General features: G+C 45.8%; 1 protein-coding gene across 5 annotated transcripts in view; it reads left to right on the top strand.

The window, feature by feature from the left end:
* EHMT1 (euchromatic histone lysine methyltransferase 1) overlaps window positions 1-21,859 on the top strand; it is a 144,253-nt gene that overhangs the window by 73,755 nt on the left and 48,639 nt on the right. For 3 of the 5 annotated variants that reach the window (XR_011999768.1, XM_072747991.1, XM_072747990.1), the window contains exons 3-8: window positions 1,051-1,607; window positions 8,451-8,628; window positions 10,876-11,033; window positions 11,340-11,528; window positions 19,548-19,625; window positions 21,157-21,277. Coding sequence is in view for 4 of the 5 variants with exons in the window: in XM_072747991.1 (XP_072604092.1) it covers window positions 1,051-1,607; window positions 8,451-8,628; window positions 10,876-11,033; window positions 11,340-11,528; window positions 19,548-19,625; window positions 21,157-21,277 (1,281 nt within the window). In the remaining variant the exon portion in view is untranslated. The remainder of the gene's footprint in view (window positions 1-1,050; window positions 1,608-8,450; window positions 8,629-10,875; window positions 11,034-11,339; window positions 11,529-19,547; window positions 19,626-21,156; window positions 21,278-21,859) is intronic. The other 2 variants (XM_072747993.1, XM_072747992.1) reach the window with 1 other exon arrangement.

The raw sequence follows: 21,859 nt of genomic DNA, 5'->3' as shown, positions 1-21,859 counted from the left end.
AGACAAAACTCTGTCCCTGCAGACCTCACGCTCCAGGGTGGAGGAACAGACGATCAGCACTGTGTCAGTGGGGTCTCCCGTGGGAGTCAGTGAAGTCAGGGGACTGGGGCGGGCAGAGTCTGGAACTGACTGAAGCTCTTCTTGCATCCAGTGGTGTAACCATGGGTTTTCTTCATTAGTCTGTCAGTGAGGCTGGATATGTTTGCAGATCGTCTGTTATGAAATGCATTTGTTTATGGCAGGTCCTGGACAAGGTCTGCTGAGCTGTCCTGGGAGACCGAGCTTCTACAGAGAGTGGGCTTGTAGTCCAGATATTTGTAATGGGCTTTCTGGCTCATTTGCTGAAAATATGACCCTTTTTCTTGGTTTATTACCCATTTTCTTTAAGTTTATTTTTGTGAAGGTACTTCTGAAGCTTTGCTTTCTGTCTGTAAACCATGCTCAGTTTTATTTTACAGTGGCATGTTTGTTCCTGGTAGACATGCAGATCTGTGCAATGGGTTCTGAGATCTTGCTGTCTTAAAAATTAATTTACTCAACAAATGGGAAGTGTTTATCTTGTGCTTCTGGTTTTAGGCTTTTGTCTGCCAAGGTGGAACTGCAGGCCCTGCTCTACCTCACACACAGGATGGGCAGATAGCCAGTTTGCCTGAGCTCAGGGTAGACTCCTCTGCTCAGGGTTTGGCCTTCTCCAAACTTTAACCAATTAATTTTCAAAGTTAATGTTTAAGACATCATTTTATTATTATTATCATTATTATTTTAGATTTTTAAATTTTTATTTTTAAGTAAGCTCTACACCCAGCATGGGGCTTGAGCTCACAACCCTGAGATCAAGAGTCACAGGCTCTTCTGACTGACCCAGCCAGGAGCCCCTAAGATATCATTTTATATTTAATCTGTTTGAACTTAAATCTTTGTACATGAAGTGAAATTATTTTCTTTGAGTAGTCTTATGTAAACCCCACTCAAGGACGCGTTAACTGTTGTGTGGGTTGTGTGGTGACAGGGCAGGGCCACAACCTCTGATGCTGTCTCTTCTGTTCACAGAGATCTCTATGGCAGCTGATGGAGGCTCAGCAGAGAAACAGGGAGGAGAGGCCCCCGTGGCCGCAGACAGCGAAGCCAATGGGTCCTGTGGAACAAGTGAGGCTAGCAGTCACATGACCGCAGTGCAGCACACTCAGGAGAACTCTGCGGTTAGCCCACAGGAAGGTACCAACAAACTAGCTCGAATAGCTGAAAATGGAGTTTCAGAAAGAGACAGTGAAATGGGGAAGCAAAACCACGTCAACACAGATGACTTTACACAGACTTCTGTCCTTGGGAGCAATGGATACTTCTTGAATAAACCATCCCTGCAGGAGCAGCCCATGCGGATTACCAGCACTTTGGCTTCCTCGCTTCCTGGTCATGCTGCGAAAACCCTTCCCGGAGGTTCTGGCAAAGGGAGGACTCCCAGTGCTTTTTCTCAGACGCCAGCCACAGCACCGGCCAAGCTCGGGGAAACAAGTAAAGATGCAGAGGACAGGAAGCCCATGGCCCCTGGTGCCGACGTCAAGGTTCACAGGGCACGGAAGACCATGCCAAAATCCATCCTGGGCCTGGTAATGCAATCCCTGTCAGGATGGGGCCACTCTCATGTCTGTCGTGTTGTTTCCTTCCTGTCTGTGTTCTCTTTTGTTGAAGTGATGGCAGATGGACTCTGCGCGTGGAAGAGAAAGACCAGTAAATGGTCGTGGTTAGCCAACAGGTGGTTGTCTCTGGGCCTGGGAGGATTAGGAGAGCTGCTGACAGTTCAGGCATGAACAACAAGCAGACAACCCCTCTCAGGCCGCTGCCTGGGCTGGGTGCTGCCTCTAGATCCCTCTGGCCCACTGACAAGATGCATCAGAGGCTGGTACAGAGAGAGGCTACTCCTTTCTCTGGGCCTGGGGGCTTTCATTCCAGCTCGGGAAGACTGAGCACTGACTCTCTTAGGAAATAAGTAGCCATGAAGTTGGTTGGGTTCTCGATGTGATAGAGGGAGGGGACGAGGGGCATGCTGAAGACCTGCCCACGCCTGTCTTCATGCCGGGCTCCCGGGTGCAGGGAGCAGGCAGCAGGAACCCAGTATTGTGCTGGATGAGGTGGCTTTTGCCACTAGCGAGTGTTCTATGCCTGTGCCTGGTGTGTTTTGTCAGAATGTCTGTGGTCGTGTGCTGCCCTCCCAGGTCCACGTGACTCTGGGTTTGTGGCTGTGCTCCCTTGGCATTTCTTGTACCTGGAGTTGCTGGCGAGCATTGGGAAGCCAGTCTGACTGTGAGCTTTCATCTCTGCAGCCTTCCAGGGCTGCAGGAATGAGCCTGTGTCTGCAGGCCCTGTTGGTCTGACATGTATGTCTTTCCTCAGTTCTAGAAAAATGCTTTGTGCATCTTTTCTTTCTGTGGAGCTCTTGACATGGACACGGGGGTCTTGTTTTCCAGCTTTGATTTCTTTAGCACTTGACATTCTTGCTATTCATTCTATATATTGATGATTTTACTTTTGACAGTTTTTTTCATACCCAATATCCCTAATTAGTTAATTTAGTTATATTTTGTCTTATCCTTCAAAAGACATTAGTTACAGTTCTTTCGTAGTCTCTGCCATGACTCCTGTTTCCACAGCTGGGAGTTTGTGTTGATGTTTCTCCCCAGGGGTGTGCTCTTCCTTCTTTCTGTGGTTTTGTGTTCCTTGATGGTGAGCTCTACTTGCATTTCTTGTAGCCTGCCTGCAGTGATCGTGGGGAGCCATGGTTGCATCCCCGTGCTGACCTGTCTCACTGTGCAGGCCCTGCCCCTCCTAGACTGTCTGGCCCTGACTTGGTTTCCACCTTTTGCAGGATTCTTGTGTACATCCCAGAACTTAGAAAAAAAAAAACAAAACTTTTTAATAATGAGGAATTCACAGGAAACTGCAAAAAAAATACAGAGAAACCCTATGTACCCTTCACCTGGTCTCCCCTAGGGTAACATTTACACAGCAGAACACAGTGTAGATTTCTATAAACACTCAGCAACACACAGCTCCCTGTGTCCCCCTTCATCCCCACCCACCCTGTCCCCTGACTCCTGTGTCCCATCTCCATACCGTGTCATGTCAGGTGTTCGGTAGAAAGCTGGGGTTGTTGAGAGCGGCTCAGTTCCTGTGGGACTGTGTGTCCATGGCTCCCTGCCTTTCCTTGCCCTTTCTGGGATGTGTATGTCCCAGAGCTTACCGGCTCACAGGTCAAAGGGCATTTAGGGGTTTCCTAGTTTGAGGCTGTTATGTTAAAGTTGCTTTGAACATTTATGTACAGATTTTTCTTTGGACAGAAATTTTTTTTTCTCTGGGTTAAATATCCAGGGATGTAATTGCAGGGTCATATGTTAATTGGATATTTAGCTTTATAAGTACTGCCAAACCAGATTCCAGAAAGGCTATCCCATTTTAGACTCCCAGAAGCAAGGTATGAGCAGTCTGGTTTCTCACGTCGTTGCTGACATTTGGCATCACTGCTAGTTTTTATTTTAGCTGTGACTCCTCATCATGGTTTTAATTTGAACATTCCTAATGGCCAGTGATGCTGAACATCTTTCATGTGCTTATTTGCCATCTATGTGTCCTTTCTTGTGAAATGTCTTGCCCATTTCACAACTAGTTGTTTTGTGAACATTCAGAGTTCTGGGTATGAGCCCTCTGCCATGGATTGGTTTGTGGACATTTCCATCTGTGGCTTCTCCTTGCCCTCCTATCATTCTGACCAAGTCCACTTCATCAGTGTTTCTTTCTTTTATGGCTTTGCTTTTGGCTTCATGTCTACAAACTCTCTGTCTAGCCCTGGGTCCCAAGGTTTTTCTGTAATTTTTAAGGAAGCCTTTAATTTTTATATAGTCTTATGTTTTTATAAATATATGGTCCATTTTGAGTTAGTTTTTATATCAGACATCAGGTTTAAAGTGACATTCATTATTTTTTCCTGCCATTTTTTGGCTCACCATTATCAATTTTAAAATGCGTGTCATGGGATACCCGGGTGGCTTAGCGGTTGAGCACCTGCCTTCGGCCCAGGTCGTGATCCCGGAGACCTGGGATTGAGTCCCATGTCGGGCTCTCTACATGGAGCCTGCTTCTACCTCTGCCGGTATCTCTGCCTCCCTCTCTCTCTGTGTGTCTCTTATGAATAAATAAAGTATTAAAAAAATAAAATACATGTCATTATTTACATTATTTACAGCTTTACATTATTCATATATCTCCTTGAAATTATACTTTTATTTTTTTCCCACTTCCAGGATTTTATTCTAATATATGTTTATCCTTGAGGATCTTTTATTGTCACTCTGTCTTATTCCTCTAAAGGAAAAAAAGGCAGTTTGATATTTAATTTCAAGAAATTTCTCTGACCACATAGGCTTATCTCCGTGTTCGCTGTGTGCTAAATTGAGTTATTATAATTGTTAGTGGTGTGCAATTGATTATCACACATATCATTTCGGTCAGTGGTCAGGACAGAGGACAGGCGGATGTTAAGACTTTAGAAACAGATATCCTGAAGACCATCCCTGCCTGCTGCACATCTGGGACCTTCATTTGCCCTGGCCCGTGGGAGGGCAGAAGTCACAGTGATGTAGCGCCAAGACTAGCCAAGGCAGCGGAGTTCCTGAGGGCCCATCTGACATGGAGCCCCCTGGCTCCAGACCTGGCCTCTCTTGCCCTTGAGGTTCTCTGCTCCCCAAACTCAGTTCATCTTGTTTGATTTTCTTAGGAGACCTTGTGTTATTGAAAATTGTGTTTTAAAATCAGTCATTCCAGTGATGAGTATTACAGGCTTGTGATACTAAAACCATTTTCTTTCTAAGAGTTTAAAACTGAAGACATGTTCTTGCCATGTGGCTGGTGTCCCTTGGCAGTGTGGAGGCCCCCTCTCACCCAGTGTGGGTGCTGTCGGAAAGAGAAAGTGGCAGAGAAAGTGGAAGTTTGTTAACTATGTCCTGTGTTGCAGACTGTCTCCTTGGTTGAAGTGTGACCCCTCCTTTGGGCCTCAGCATGGTGGCCCTCCAGCCTTCTCCTTTTGTGTCCCTGTCACCACATTCTCCCTCTCCGCTTCCACACAGAACCACTGCCACTGGTATTCTCTAGGTTCTGGGCAAAAGATATAGCCTTGTTCTTGGAGCTCTCGGCTCCAAGAGAGGTAGTTCTGAATGTCAAAATTGTGTAAGTCCTTGTTCATTGCCATTGGAATTCAGTTTCTGGAAGGAGAAGGTGGCTGGGCTGAGAGAGCTCACGCTGAGCTGACAGGGGCCTGGCTGGTGGTTCAGGGACTGACCTCCTGGCAGAAGGGGAGAGCCGAGGCACAGAGGGCTGTGGGTGGATAGGGCCAGCAGGGGCCAGACCTGTGGGCCTCCCACTCCGGGGCTGCAGCAGTGATGTGGCTGCTACCTCTCTCTGCAGCCTGTGCCACGTATGGGAAGTGGGGACTGGCTGGGTGCTTGAGGCTCCATCACAGCAGTGGGTGCTCCTCCCTTAAGTCAGTGTCTCTTTCATCCTTTTTGCTGTTGTCTGATAGTAGAGCCCTGATGGAGTCTAGAATCTTCACCCAAGTTCAGCTCTAGATTTTTTTTTTCTTTCAGATTTTCAGAAATAACATCTTAAAGATGTTGCGTCCAAGTGAGAATTAGCCTCTTGTGACTGTTTCCTCCTGAGATTTAAATTTGCCTCTTATTTATATGTACTTTAAGATCATCTTTTGCATTTGCCTGTGAAAAGAGCTGGTGGAGGCTGAGAGTCACTGTGGCCACACAGTGTACGGGGCAGTTTGCAGGAAACAGAGGGGAACGTTACCTGACTCCTTTGCTCCAGCAGTGACCTCTTTAGAGGCAACTTGGTATGTTTGAGAGACACTGGAGAATTTTACAGGGTTGACAAGTTACATGTGAACAGTGCTCATTGTGCTGAGGGCAGGTTAATTGTGGACGTGGCGAGGGTGGGGGGTTTGTGTGGGGAGAAGGAAGGGCACTCCAGGACTGGGGCACATTCTCCCCTCCAAGTGACAGACAGGGTCTCTGAGCTGAGTGTGAGTCCCCCTGGGCTGTCTCCCAAAAGCAGGAATCCAGGCCATGCTCCCAGGTAGTTCACATTTTAGGGCAGGGACATCAAGCACATTCATACTGTTGTCCGTGGTGCCCCCACCCCCCCCATTGGTCCTCAGGACCTGTGCGACTTCCCAGACTGGACTCTGTCCCATTAAACCCTGTGTGCCCCCCCCCCCCCCCCCCCCCGCCCCCGACCCTCCCATGTCTGTGGATCCGACTTCTCTGAGGCCTCCTGGGCGTTTTCAGTTGTACAGAATCTGTCCTGTGCCAGGCTTATCTCTCTCAGCACCATGTCCTCAGGTCTACGTCGTAGCAGGTGCTGGGATTTCCTTCCTTTTAGGGCTGAGTGATGGTGGTCCAGGTATGGTCGGACCATGTCTTGTTTATCCATCTGCCTGTCAGTAGATACTCGGTTGCTCCCACCCCTGTGCTGCTGTGAATTATGCTGCTATGAACTGTTGTGCACAAATAGCTCTGAGACTCTGTTTTCAGTTCTTTTAGGTATATCCAGAAGTAGAATTACTGGATCACATGGTAATTCTATGTTTAGCTTTTTGAGGAACTGCCGAACTGTACCATTTTACATTGCCACCAGCAGCACACAAAGGTGCCAATTTCTCCACATCCTTTTCAGTATTTTTTTTTTTTTTAAGATTTCATTTATTTATTCATGAGAGATACAGAGAAACAGAGAAGCAGAGACGTAGAGGGACAAGCAGGCTCTATGTAGGGAGCCCGATGCGGGACTCAATCCTGGGGCTCCAGGATCACACCCTGAGTCAAAGGCAGGCACTCAACCACTGAGCCATCCAGGCGTCCCAGTATTTGTTATTTTTAATTGAAGTATAATTGACAGTTTTTTGGGATTGTATTCTTTTATTCGTTATAGTCGCCATCCCTAATAGTGTGAGGTGATATCTCATTATGGTTTTGATTTGCATTTTCTTGATGATCAGTGATGTTCGGCCTCTTTTCATGTGTATAGTGTATGTCTTTGGAGAAAGGTGTAATCTGATGCTTTGCCCATTTTTTAATCAGGTTGTTTTGTTGGTCAGTTGTAGGAGTTCTTTATATATTCTGGATATTAATCCCTTATCAGATATGTGATTTACAAATATTTTCTCCCATTCTGTGGGTTGCCTTTTCATTCTATTGATTCTGTCCTTTTTTTTTTTTAATTTTTATTTATTTATGATAGTCATACAAAGAGAGAGAGAGAGAGAGAGGCAGAGACATAGGCAGAGGGAGAAGCAGGCTCCACGCACCAGGAACCCGACGTGGGATTCGATCCCAGGTGTCCAGGATCGCGCCCTGGGCCAAAGGCAGGCGCCAAACCGCTGTGCCACCCAGGGTTCCCTGATTCTGTCCTTTGATGAACAGAAATTTTTAGTCTTGATAAAGTCTGATTTATCTGTTTTTCTTTGTTGCCTGTGCTTTTGGTGTTCTATCCAGAAATCATTGCTAAATTCAATGTTATGAAGCTTTCCTCCTGTGTTTTCTTCTAAGAGTTTTATAGATTTAGATCTTTGACCCATTCTGAATTAGTATTTGTAAGGTAAGGGTCCACCTCCATTCTTTTGCATGTGGAGATCCCTTTTCCAAGAACCATTTATTGAAGGATGCTATTTTTTTTTTTTTACCATTTATTTCCCCTACTGTGCATAAAATAAAACTTGGTTAAATGGAATTTGATATGAGATCCAACTATCTTGGAGCTGTAGGCGATTTTAGGGAAGCAGATGATGGGGAGAGGGTTAGTTGTGTCTAGGCAGTCTGGAATGAAGGCAGCACTGCTAATAGGTACAAGGGATTTAACGACAGTATTGCAGGCTGCCAGGGTCTTGGAAGGCTGAGCCAGAAGACAGATTTAGGGGATTGGTGAAATTGTGAGCAAAAGATAACTTAAAAAATGTAGTGTGGTTATCTGTTGTGGGGGGAGTGTTGCAGAGTGCAGCCGTGAGAATGATAGACTGTGAAAGCACTTTACTTAGTAATACATTTACCTAAATCAGCGGTTAGCACTTTTCCTGTAAAGGGCCAGGTAAACAGTATTCCAGGGTTCATGTGCCGTATACGGTTACTGCTGTTGCTGCTTCCCCTTGCTCCTCATCCTTGTCAGCACTGTTCTTAGCTTGCAGATGCTGGCTCATGTCATCCAAGGAGTGGCTGGACACATGTGTGTCAGTGCCAGGTGCTCTGTGATGACGGCAGGCTTTGTATTTTGTCTTCTTTCTTTTATCTCTTCTCTTGGTCAAGGCAGGTTTTTGAGGAAAGGAGCAGCATTTTAGGGGCATGTTGTTTCAGTGGCCATCTGCTTATGTGTAATTACAGTTATTAATTGTTTTTGTTTTGAAGCATGCAGCCAGTAAGGATCCCAGAGAAGTTCGAGAAGCTCGAGATCATGAGGAGCCAAAAGAGGAGATCAACAAAAACCTTTCTGATTTTGGACGACAGCAGCTTTTACCCCCCTTCCCACCCCTTCAGTCACTACCTCAAAACCAGTGCTACATGGCCACCACAAAGTCACAGACAGGTAATAGAAAACCCAACCATTGTGTTGCTTTTCTGATGGCGTGTTATGAACGTGCACCTTGTGAAACTAGAAGCATGTTGACTGTAAGAGTGCATGTGCTCTAGATGAGTGGTGGTTGAGTCAGCGGGCCCTTTCGTAAACTTGCAGAGGACTGTCACACCTCTGTTCTAATCATTACTTTCTACACTTGTTGTCAACCTCAAAATGAAGATTGTTTTCATTAAGTCTTATCCCCTGTTCTAATTGGGTGGAAGGGTCTAGATTTGAGAACTCCCCTCAGTTTATAAACTAAGAGCTATTGGAAACACACAGTGTACTGGGGAGACCTTTGAGTTAAGATTGGTTCTGCTACTGGCCACTTCCATGGGATTTCTTGCTCTTTTGAGCTTGCTTCTGTGCAGGGTCAGTTGAGGGGATGGGTGAACACTGGATCCCTTGTTGGAGCCTTTGCAGGAGGTGGGGCTGTATGAGTGGCCCCACAGGGAGGATGATGGGATGGGCATGTCTCAAGCAAGGGGCTTCCTCTGGAGTTCCTGCAGAGATGTGGGAACTCTCCCCAGTGCAGAAAGGGGAGACATCAAGCACATTCATACTGTTGTGTAAGTCTGTAAGTCTTCATGTAGGTCAGGCACTCCTGGTGGTGTCGCCTCCCAAGAAAGTTCCCAGAATCACAACTTCCACACCTGCAAGTGTCTCCTGCAGAGGGAAGCATCATCATGGCTACGTTGCCTTATTACAGAATTGCTAGTGTGTCTTTCAGGGTCGTGGGAGATACAGGAAGCCTATGTGGGGGGTAGTGCTCCTTCCTGCTGGTCAGGTATCTTGGAATGGGCAAGGCGTGCTTGGATGTGGCCCTTTGTGACTGTGTCCTCCACCTCTATTTTCTTCAAACCTCACTCCTTCCCCTGCCCAGCTCTCTTCCCTTGGGCTGTCGGGGGAGTGTTGGAGCCAGCTCATTCAGGTTTAAGCTTTCAGGTCATCTCTCTCTATTAGTATTTTTAATTACTATAGTGATAGCCCCAGAGGTTCTTGTTACTTTCCCATCCTGCTGCAACACAAGCAGGAAGGTGTGCAGACTCAGGGGCTGCAAAGTGCATCTTACTCCTTGTCCTGTGATTGTACAGGACACGCATCTCAGCCTGCACACACCCCTGCCATCTTATCACCCTGTTCTAGCATGTAATGGACGGAGCCACGCTTCTTCGTGACCAGTTATGCTTTCAGAGCCACCCTAGTGAATGCTTCGTGGGTGACTGTCCCAGATGTCCTGTCTGCTCCTTGGCTTTGGGCTGAGGCACACCTGGTGACCTTGAGGCCACGTGCTTGTGGGGCTGTCTGCATGGCCCTTGCAGCTGTGTAGGTCACATGTGTGCCTGCTCTTTGAGACACTCTACTCTTCCACTTTGTGGAGTGAGAATGGAATGGAGCTTAGGTTCTCTAGCTGCCTCTGTTAAGTGGTTTTCAGATTTTTTGTAAACCTTGTAACTTTAAAAAAAATAAAATATTATAGAGAGCCTCCTTCCGTAAAATCAGTCAGCCTGTAGCTGTGCTTTATCTAGAATAGAATCGGGAGCCCTGATTCCCCAGGAGCCCCAGCTTGTCGGGAAACCCCAGACCCTCAGCTATTTGCTTTTTCCTGGCCTGTGCCTTCCTTGACCTTGTGTACCTGTGTGGTTTGTCAAAGGCTTCTTTCCCCTCAGTTGGTGGACTGCTGGGCAAGGTGGATTGTGGTGGGTAAAGGGTCCAGGGGAGGACAGACTGGCTGGGGTTGCATGGCTACATTTCAGTGGTGGACACGTCTAGGGACTGCAATTTACTTCTTGTCGCTGGTGAGAAGTCTGTCCAGGAGACAGACGTGGCCCATCCCCAGTGACTGGCAGTGAGGCCACTGTCCCTCCTTAGCCTCGTTCTTGCAGCTGCATCGTTCCTTGGGATGGGATCATCTAGGGGCAGGGGACTGGTGTGGGAGGCATTCCAGGGCCTTGCTTCTGATGGTTGGTGGTTCTGCCTTGCACCTCTGCTTGCAGCAGGGTGATCGGGTTTGCCATCCACACAGCTTAGCTTTTGTTGTGAGTAAGTACTGTCAGCTTTCTCTTTGTGAATTAGGACAAGTAAGAGATGCCTGTCACTGTGGTGGCATGCTGATGATTTTGGTAATCAGATTTTGTGAATTCTCACCTACCTTTAAAAAGCATTTGAATGGTATTTCTTTTCCTTTCTTGTCCCCTTTTGACTTTTTTTTTTTAGCTTGCTTGCCTTTTGTTTTAGCAGCTGCAGTATCTCGGAAGAAAAAACGAAGAATGGGAACCTATAGCCTGGTTCCTAAGAAAAAGACCAAAGTATTAAAACAGAGGACGGTGATTGAGATGTTTAAGAGTATAACTCATTCCACTGTGGGTTCCAAGGTAAGGCGCGCGCCTGCATTGTTGGCACATGTGCTTGGAAATCCACGTCTGTGTCAGGACCTCTTTGACAAGAGAACCATGGGAGGTTATGAGTAATTCGATGGCCTTGGTCCCTTTTGAAGGAACCCAAGCTCTGGGGCACAGCCTCCTGCCCAGTGCTCTCTGACCTCTCCCCTCTCCCTTCCTGGCTCTTACCCCTGGCAGAATCGCTGTGTCCCACCTTGCAGGCCATGCCCTGACGGGAGTTGGCAGGTTGCTCCTCATGCTGGGGTTCAGCGTGACAGTGTGCACTTGCCCGTGTTCCAGGGTGATAAGGACCTGGGCGCCAGCACCCTTCACGTGAATGGGGAGAGCTTGGAGCTGGACTCGGAGGAGGACGAGTCAGAGGAGCTCGATGAGGACGAGGACCAGGGAGCTGAGCAGGCTGCTGCGTTTCCCACAGAGGACAGCAGGACCTCTAAGGGGAGTGTGTCAGAAACTGACCGAACCCAGAAGGTAGGCCATTTTCTCACTGCCTCGCGGAGGGGTACAGATGCTGGGCTGTCGGTCCTGTGAGAGCCAGTCTGGCCCATCTCCACCCCAGTCATTTCCCTATTTCCTTCTGATTTGGGTGCTTGCATTCTGTTTTCTTGAAGTTTTAGATTTATTTTCATCAGAGGAGTGTGTGTCTTCTTGTACAGCAGTAAACATCTGGAGTTTGTTTCAGTTCTAGATGAACAGGGATACACTGAGGGTTGATTGTGTGCCAGTGGCAGCTGCCCATCACTGGCCATGGGGTGACTGACCTTGTTTAGTCCCAGGCATACTACGGGTGCAGCCCTCCTGCCGGTGAGGTCTGGGAAGGACTCTTCCTCCTTGTTGGAGTGAGTATCCAGGGCTTCTGAGCAGGCCTGCTGAGCCGTCACATGCAGTCTGTTAACACCAGGTGTGTCCTCATCACATACCACTCACATCCTCGAGGATGTGCTCTGGTGCAGTCACGAGTCACTGTCTGCAGGTGGCCCCAGGGACTCAGCACTAGGCAGGGTCTGCAGGGGCACTAGGCGTAGACTGAGTAGAACACAGTTCTGAGCAGGTGCTGACATCTGGGCATGGTTTATGCTTTTAGTTCTGAGGGGGATGAATTAGGTGAGGAGGAATGGGAGGAGTTGAGAACCAGGTGGCCCGTTGGAGACGGCTGTGTCTTGACTGTTCTGTGTATACCTTTTTGAGACAGCTTTGGACCCTCTTTTTTTTTTTTTTTTTTTTTTTTTTTTAGATTTTAATTTATTTATTCATGATAGACAGAGAGAGAGAGAGAGAGAGAGAGAGAGAGGCAGAGACACAGGCAGAGGGAGAAGCAGGCTCCATGCAAGGAGCCTGATGTGGGACTGGATCCCGGGACTCCAAGATCACGCCTAGGCTGAAGGCAGGCGCTAAACTGCTGAGCCACCCAGGAATCCCAGCTTTGGACCCTCTTTATATAACGTAGGCTTTGTATCTGATGCAATCTTCTAAAGCTAACGGGAGGCTGAGAAGTTCAGGTGGGTTCATTGAAATAGTGACCTGTTTGAAATATATAATTTTGTTGAAAAGGAGAAAAAATGAGTGGGAAATATCAGAAAGGGAGACAGAACATGAAAGACTCCTAACTCTGGGAAACGAACTAGGGGTGGTGGAAGGGGAGGTGGGCAGGGGGTGGGGGTGACTGGGTGATGGGCACTGAGTTGGACACTTGACGGGATGAGCACTAGGTGTTATTCTATATGTTGGCAAATTGAATGAACACCAATAAAAAATAAATTTAAATAAAAAAATAATTTTGTTGACTAGCTTTTTACATTTTGAGTCAAAGTACTATGCTCTGTAGTTACAGCCTTTCCATCCGGCTCTCAGAGTTGGTACAGGTACTAGTCTATTTATGATTTCTGGGTTCTGTGTTCTGAGTACAATAAGCAGATCTTTTTTACTGGTGATTCTGAATAAATCAACATGGAAGGTGTCTTCTAATACTTCATTGGTTTCATTATGTGTAAATACTTGATTCGTGTATATTTGTTTTGGGATAAAATATGAGGTAGATATACTCAAAGTGGGTATATTTAATGGTATATAAATACTAGCTCAGTAAAACTTTTTAGGCAAAATGTGAGGTTAGGGTCCTATGGTTTCCCTCAAAATGGTTATAGCCACATGATATGAGCACCATTTATTGTCTGACGTTTCTTTCCCTGCTGATTTAAAATGTCACCTTTATTGAGCACCATATGGCATATGGAGTTGACTCTCTTTCTGGATTTTGCTCTTCAGAGAGAATCTGGATGCTGAGTAATACTGAATGACTCTATACATTGGTATAAAGGAAAGAATGAAATGGAATAAAGCTAACAAAAAGAATCAGAAAACAAGTAAAAGCAGAATAATAAGGACAGTGTGGCCAAGTGTAAAACAAAATAAGATGACAGGAGCCTATCTAAATAAATCAGCAATAATAATAAAGCAATGGGTTTATTATGTGAACTACTCCAGAGAATAAAAGATGAGAATGGACACTAGCTCCTTCTGAGGCCAGACTCACTTCCAATCTTGAAATAATGTTGGTCAGACACAGCTATATACTTGATTCATAACAGTCGTAAAGAAGGTAGAGCTTCCCTCAGGAAGACCCTGGTTTATTACAGGAAACTTATTGATAAGACTTAACAGATTAAATGAGAAAAACTAGTATTTTCTAAAGTTCTGCTTTATGTTTTTGGATTTGGGATATGACTTTATGATTTCATCTGTGACAAGGAACAGTTCACTGATGAGAGAGTGACTGCACCTGTGCCACCACTCAGCTCACAGGCGTGAGTTGTGCCAGCCTCCCCTGCGGGCCCTCCCAGTCCCCTGCAGAACTGTCTTCTCGGTTTCTGTACTTAATGTAAATGGAATCATGCATATGCTTTCCTTTCTTGGAGTGTGACTTGTTTAGCTCAGTATTATGTTTGTTAAGTTTATATATATTATTCATGCATTTTCATTGTTAATTCACAGTAGATTATAAAGTGGCATCTGAGGGGCCTGTTTCAGAGGGTCTGGGGGGGTCAAATCATTTTAATAATGCCAGAACACTAGTTACCATTTTACCTTTCGCTCATTGGAGTTACGTTGTTGTGTACTCATTTCTCCATTTAAATTTGTACAATAGTTTTAATGAACATAACCAAATCAACAAAAGTGCTTTGTCATTCCCAGTAATTTTTAATAGAGCAAAGGGTTCCCGAGACCAGAATGTTCAAGAGCTACTATAATACAGTATTCCTTTGGGAGACTTCCAATTTATGTTTCCATCCCACTGTTGATAGATATTTGGGCTGTTCGTAGTTGGTTCTGTTTCAGATGACATTGTTGTGAGCATTCCTGTGTGTTCCTGGGGGCACACCCACATTGGAATTGCCATGTCATGTGACCAGTGGTGGGCGTGACCACACAGCTCTCCCACCACCAGTGCATGAGTGTCCTCCTGTAGCACTGACTTGACAGACTTGGTATTGCCTAGCCAGCGAGTGTCAAGATGTTACATTATAGTTCTGATTCGTTGTCTCCTGATTCCCAAGAAGCTTGGGTACTTTTTTCATGTTTATTTGCGATTTGGATGCCTTCTTTTGTCAAGTGTCTGTGTAGGACTCAGCCATTTTTATCTCTTTGGTTATTTGTCCTTTTTTTTTTTTTAATACTTATTTATTCATGAGAGACATAGAGAGGCAGAGACACAGGCAGAGGGAGAAGCAGGCTCCCTGCGGGGAACCTGATACGAAACTTGATTCCCGGACCCTGGAATCACAACCTGAGCCAAAGGCAGACACTTAACCACTGAGCCACCCAGGTGTCCCTGTTTGTCCTTTCTAAAGATCATTTTTTGCAGGAGGCACACCTGGCTGGCTCAGTTGGTGGAGCATGCAACTCTTGATCTCGGGGTTGTAAGTTAGAGCCCCATGCTGACTATAGAGATTACTTAAAAATGAAACCTTAAAAAAAAAATTGTAGGAAATGAGCTCCTTGTACGTGTTGTCAACATATCTTCTTCCATTGTGGCTACCTTCTCACTGATAGGATTGGCACCCTTATCTTGCCCATTTGGGTTGGAAGCCAGTCCCAGGACTGGTTGCATGGTAGTTGAGTGCCACAGCCATTGAGGGGATTGGTTAGAGGAGAGCTGGACTCTTCCTCCTAGTCCAGGCTGTAATGAGGCCTGGTGAGTAGAGTTCTGTCCTGCGGGGTCGGGGTTTTCTGCTTGCCACCCACCTACTGAGCCTTTCCCTGCACTGTGTGATCTCTTCCTGGCTTACTTACATCTCTGTTCCACATCAGACTCCAGTCATTGTCACTGTTACACTTCTCTTTCCAGTTTCCTCGGATTTTGAAATTATGCTTTACTCCTTGTAGCCATCACATGTGCAGTTATCAGGTGACCCCTTATACAGTGACCTCTCAGTCATAGTCACTTTATAGGACTTTCAGAAGGAACTGGAGTTGACTAAGTTGCTAGTTTGTGTATTTTAATTGGCAATTTCATTGCTTTTTTTTTTTTTAATAAAGATTTTATTTATTTGAGAGATAGAGCAAGAGAAAGCACAAGCAGGGGCTGGGGGGAGAGGGAGAAGTAGGCTCCCCGCTGAGCCGGGATCTTGATGCAGGCAGGGCTCAATCCCAGGACCCAGGGATCATGACCTAAGCTAAAGGCAGACCCCTTAACCAACCGAACCACCCAGGCGCCCCTCATGGTTCAGTCTTTTTAAAATAAAAACTGCTCAGTCGTATTTAAAGATAGCTTGCGTTAAATAAACCTGACTGAACATATCAGAATCCTTAAAAAAAAAAAAAAGTTCTTTAGTAGTGAACATTTTTCTTTTCTTTTCTTTTCTTTTTTTTTTTTTAACATTTTATTTGTTTATCCATGAGAGAGACAGAGAGAGAGAGAGGTAGAGACACATACAGGCAGAGGGAGAAGCAGGCTCCATGCAGGGAGCCCGACGTGGGACTCGATCCTAGGACTCCAGGATCATACCCTGGGCCAAAGGCAGGTGCTAAACCGCTGAGCCACCCAGGCGTCCCTTTAAAACATTTCTAATGTCAATAATAAAAAAAAGGGAAGGATTGCTCCTTTTTCTCCTAACATGAGAATTGCAGTGTTGATCATTCTTGCTGTGATGCTGTAAGATGAGAACCAGAAAGAAACATCAATATTTAAAAGGACAAGGGAGAAGAGTTTGCCAAGAATATAATCATCTGTCTAAAAAAATTCAAGAAAATCAGCTGAGGAACTATTATAGCTAGTGGGCCCAAATTACATGTGATCAAGACATAAAACCATTCGTTTTCTTGTGTAGCTGTAATAGCTTGTTAGAAAATGTAATGACACGGCGCCTGGGTGGCTCAGTCAGTGAAGCGTCTGCCTCTGGCTCAGGTCTTGATCCTGAAGTCCTGGAATCCGGCCCTATCTTGGGCTCCCTGCTCAGCAGGGAGCCTGCTGCTTCTCCCTCCCCGTCCTGTGCTCTGTCTTGCTCTCTCTCTTCCTCTTTGTCAAATGAATAAATGAAATGTTTAAAGAAACAAAAATGTAATGACAGTGGCATTAATGATAGTAATAATACCTAGGGCTATTTTTTTAACCTTTCTAAAGAGAATATCAAGCTATTGCAAATATATAGATAATAGTGGCCAATTACCAACACTTGGGAGTCCTGCTTATCCACACATGGATTGTCTTGAAGCAGGTATTTCCATATGGATCTTTATAAGAAAAGGACTCTAAAAGAAAAATCACAGTATCCCACCTAAAATTTAGCTCTAAGTTTTAACATCACCAGGATACGTAACAATAAATTAACTTTTTAAAAATTATTTTATTTATTTGAAATAGCGTGCACAGGTGGGTGGGGGAGAGGAAGAAGCAGGCTCCCTGCTGAGCAAGGAGCCTCACTTAGGACTTGATCCCTGGATTCCAGGATCATGACCTGTGCTGAAGGGCAGATGCTCAACCACTGAGCCTCCTGGGCACCACTTAGCAGTAAATTTAATAAGAAATGTCAGTTATTTAGAAGAGAAAAACTGAAACTTTGCTGAAAGAGGTTTGAAAGGACTCATAGATTCATGTTAAGACCTATTACCTGAGAAAAAAAAAGCCATTGTTTGCCTGAGGGAAGACCTCCTTGCATGCTTGAGGGAAGACCATTTACTTGTGAATGGGAAGATCTTTGTTTCATCCCCCCAATATTGCCTGTAAGTCCAGCATAGTTCTCTCATCAAAGCCCTAACCGGACTTTCTGTAGAATAGCTGATGTGGGGATTGTGTGCAGCAAACACAAGGAGAGAAAACTGCAGGTACAACTGCTGGAGAGTGAATAAATAGGGTTTTGTACAGGAATGGGAAAACATTGAGTGGAACAAGAAATCCATAACAAACCTATTTATATGTGAACATACAATTTACTGTAAAAATGGGGTTTTTAGTTTGTGGTCAAGGGATCATGAACTTTTCTATGTTATTGGGATGTTTGAGCTTTTGTGAGAAAAACAGAGGGGAACTCTGGCATCATGTCACATAGCAAATGTAAATTTTGTCTGGAATCACATAGCAGTGATGGTTGCGCTACTGTGAACGTATTAAAACACTGAATTGCACACTTTTTTTTTAAAGATTTTATTAGAGAATAGGTGTGTGAGCTGGGGGGACAGACAGAAGGAGTTGGGGGGGGGAGAGAGAGAGAGAGAGAGAGAGAGAATCTCAAGCGGACTGCGTGCTGAGCACAAAGCCCGTCGCAGGGTTCAATCCCACACCCCTGAGATCATGACCTGAGCCAAAATCAAGAGTTGCACACTTAATTAACTGGCTGAGCCACCCAAGCATCCCTGAATTGTACCCTTTAATAAAAAGCATGAATTTTAAAGTAGGTGAATTATATATCAGTGAAACTGTTATTTAAAAAAATAAATTACAGAAGATTTAAAGTATCAACATGAAATACTGAACTGTAGAAGACAGTGTTGGAAACTTTTTTTTTTGTAATTTCAAATAAGGAAGAACTTTTAGTGCCAGATATAGATCCAGAAGCTAGTAAGAGAAAGATGGAGAGGTTTGACTTGTCTAGATAAAGTCTCAAAATTTTTGTATAAGAAATACCAAAAGCGTAGCTTTGTTTTATAGGGAAAATTATTTACAACTTATTACTAGAGGGATCCCTGGGTGCGCAGCGGTTTGGCGCCTGCCTTTGGCCCAGGGCGTGATCCTGGAGACCCGGGATCGAATCCCAAATCGGGCTCCTGGTGCATGGAGCCTGCTTCTCCCTCTGCCTGTGTCTCTGCCTCTCTCTCTCTCTCTGTGACTATCATAAATAAAAATAAAAAAATTAAAAAAAAAAAGAATATCTTCACACATTAAAAAAACAACTTATTACTAGACAAAGGATTGCTCTTGTATACATGTGTCGCTTCTACTAGTTAATAAAGCAAGGACTCAGGATCAGTATGGGCTGAGGGATTTGCTCACATGAGACAAAGTGGAAGAAAGAGGAAAGTATGTGACATGATAGAAGTGGCTCAGTTCCTTACATACTTGCCTCCCATCTGGAGGGCTGGGGATGCCTTTGTTGGCGTTGCCGATGGCAGCTGTGTTGGAACTCCACATTTGTAGAGAGGGTCATGTGTCTGTTGCCTTGTCTGCGAGGGTCTTAGTTTGCGTAGAGCTCAGCCTCAGTGTGAACCTGTGATAAGGGCGTGCCTCGCTGAGGGAGCAGGGAGCTCACCCCTTCCTTGGGGGTGGGTGGGGAAGGGCTGAGTGGACAGCCGTATATTTTAGTTTTTGCGCTGAAAATGCATTCATGTATTACCTGCGTGGATAGAAAAGATAAATACAGCAGAAAACAATGAGGTACCTACACTGCTTTGATGTGGAGAGAATTCCAAAACGTTTTTAATTAGAAGAAAGTTTCATTCATAAAATCATATTTGGGGCTTTGCCAGCCAGGAGGCAGACTCATGCTTCTGTGTTCAGGCCCGCTCGTGCCAAATGTTGGCTGGAAGGAATGTGAGCAGCGCTTGCTATGGCCCTGGGGGCTGCGTTGGGCTCTTGGGGGAGATGGAAGAAGGTTTTGCATTTTATATTAGTTTTTGGCCTCTGGAAATCTTTTTATTGTGTGTTTTGTTACTTTTTAATGGAATTTTGCTACACGTGAAATGCATCAAGTGCACTAATGTTCAGCATACAGTTGATGGTCTCTTAACCTGCCCAGGGGGCTGCTTTCCAGATCAGTACAGAAATAACAGCGAAGGAGCAGCCCACCTGGGATGGGGTCCTTGGGCGGGGAGCAGGCAGGACTCAGCAGGCAACAGTCACTCCATGGATGTGGCACCTGTGCCCCCCCCCCACCTTAGCATGTGCGTCTGCCCCGCTGACTGCCAGTGTGCCCAGTAATGTATGTTTTTATTGAGTCACCTCCACTGAAGGGTCTCATCAGTTGTGTTTTCTTTTTGGCTTGTTGTGTGGCTGGCCAGACGGATGGTGAGTCTGAAGAGGAGCAGGAGTCTGCCGGCACCGGGGAAGAGGACGAGGATGGAGATGAGTCTGATCTGGTAACCCCTGCCCCGCACTCTGATTCCGTGTTTGGTGGCCAAGTACAGCAGGCGGCTGTGCAGTCTGTGCAGCCCTTCACTCTGCCATCACTGCGCATGTACACATGGCATCCAGGGCTGTGGTGGGAGGGAGCCTGAGAAAGATATCTGAGCAGAGAACTGAAGGAAATGGCCTCGGCTCAGGTGCTCTGTGCGTGGGCAGAGCTAGGAGACTGCCCCAGGGGGAGGTCAGGGCCCTGGAGTGAATGCTCGTGGAATGGGTGGGAGCGGCAGCAAGGACAGTGGCCCTGATTCTGTGTGGATAGAAAAGTGACCAGTGGGACAGAAAAAAGAAGGGTTTGAGGTCTGACCTACAGCCAGCAGACCTTCTTTGGGCTGGGTGTCAGGTGGAGGTAAGGGGTCAGAGGGCAGGGACACGGGGTCTGCAGGGATGGGGGTGCAGGGGCTTGCAGGTGGGGAGGAGCACCAGCTCCAAATGGGGCCCGGAAGCCCCCAACATGTGAGCATTAAGCAGGGAAGGAGCAGTTGATGTAAGACCGGGGGGGGGGGGGGGGGTCAGGGAACTGAGAAATGCTACCAAGAGGGAGCCGCTGGCCCCTGGCATCAATCGTGTGGAGTGGGTAGATGAGATAAGGACTCAGAGGGGACAGCTGGGTTTGGTGACAAGCTGCGATCACTCTGGAATGGCATGTTGAAGCAACAGTGAGGTTGAGGACAGTGCTTGTGGAAGTTGGATCTGAAATTTTGCAGGAAGGGGGCAAGGACGAGGCAGAGAGAGCAGAGAGCAGGGCGCGTCAGGCTGCTTGCAGGGTGGCGGTAGAGCCGTGTGTGTGCTGGCCACTGCTGTCTGACCAGGCGCCCACACCCACCTGTGGGTCTCCTGTCTCATGAGCACGTTCTTTTCAGCTTCCCTGTATGTCCCTAGTGAGCAGAGCTGTGAGGTCCTCATTCTAGACTAGTTACAAGTGGTAGCTGTGTGTCTGTAATTCATGGCTGTTAAATGCTGATTCTGCATCTTTTAGAAATAGACGGTCATAAAAATCTTAAAATATTGTAAATTAATTATAACTTCTTTCCTTGTTCTCCATGTAGATAATTAATGTGGACATAGATTCTGAAGCAAATTGAGGCATTGATTGTTCCTTTTCTCATGAGCAGAATGAATGGATGCATATAATTAAAAGTGGATTCTCTCACTGAGCTTGTTTATTTAGTTCCTGAGTAGAACATTCTCATTCTTTTTTGTGCCAAATTCGAGTAAGATTTATAAATTCCATTTAAATGTTCTCGGCTTTTTTCTTTTCTTTTTCTTTTTTTCCTGTAAAATAACAACTTAGAGTGATTTAGGGGAAAACATGAGTATTTTTAAGAATGGGACCAGAAAAATATCTGAAAGTGAAATTAATCTTCTAGTTGAAGAATCAAGATATAGCAGGTATTTTATTTTGCAAGAAAACGAAACTTGAAGTACCTTTTGTTTTCAGGAGCTCCCATGCTTTACTTTTTTTATTCCTGCCCCTTTGGCTCTCAGAGTTCTGAATCCAGTATCAAGAAGAAGTTTCTCAAGAGGAAAGGAAAGCCTGACAGCCCCTGGATCAAGCCGGCTAGGAAACGGAGGCGGAGAAATAAAAAGAAGCAAAGCGGTGTACTGGGTAAATGTGTCTACACTCCAGGACCATCTGGATGGGAAATGGGCCCACGGGAGGCCATCCTGGGGTGGGGTGGGGGTTCTGTGTAGGATTTCATATGAAAAAGTGGGCTCCACAGTTTGAGGGAAAAGAATGTGTGAGCTTCATTAGAGACACTGAGGTGATCTTCATGTGGCTTCCTTCTGGTAAATCTCTCAATACTGGCTTCATGGTTGAGTGTTGAGCTAATGGGGGTTATTCATCTCCTTCCCTGTGTGATTAGGAATCTGTGGCTTCTGAACACTGCATGATTATGGTTGGCTATCTTTGGTGTCAGGTGTGGGCAGTGCCCAGGTCCACACAGTGGCTTTTAGCCCTTTGGTCTGATGCCCTTGTTCTGAAAGTAATTTTGTTAAAGGGAATTCAGGGAAAGAAACAACCCTGAAATCCAGAAGGTGAGCAGGCCTAGTAGGCAAGGGGTCACTTCTGACGGCTTTGTTGCAGAAGATTTGGCATGTGAGGCAGTGCACGTAATTCAGGTGTTGGGTGGTGAGTTCTCACACACGTGTGACCATGAGACCAGGGTTACTGTTGTGAATGCCCCTG

This window comes from Vulpes vulpes, chromosome 2 (assembly GCF_048418805.1).
Source record: "Vulpes vulpes isolate BD-2025 chromosome 2, VulVul3, whole genome shotgun sequence".
In the NCBI taxonomy this organism is placed as follows: domain Eukaryota; kingdom Metazoa; phylum Chordata; class Mammalia; order Carnivora; family Canidae; genus Vulpes; species Vulpes vulpes.
This window is presented reverse-complemented; position numbering and strand designations above follow the sequence as displayed.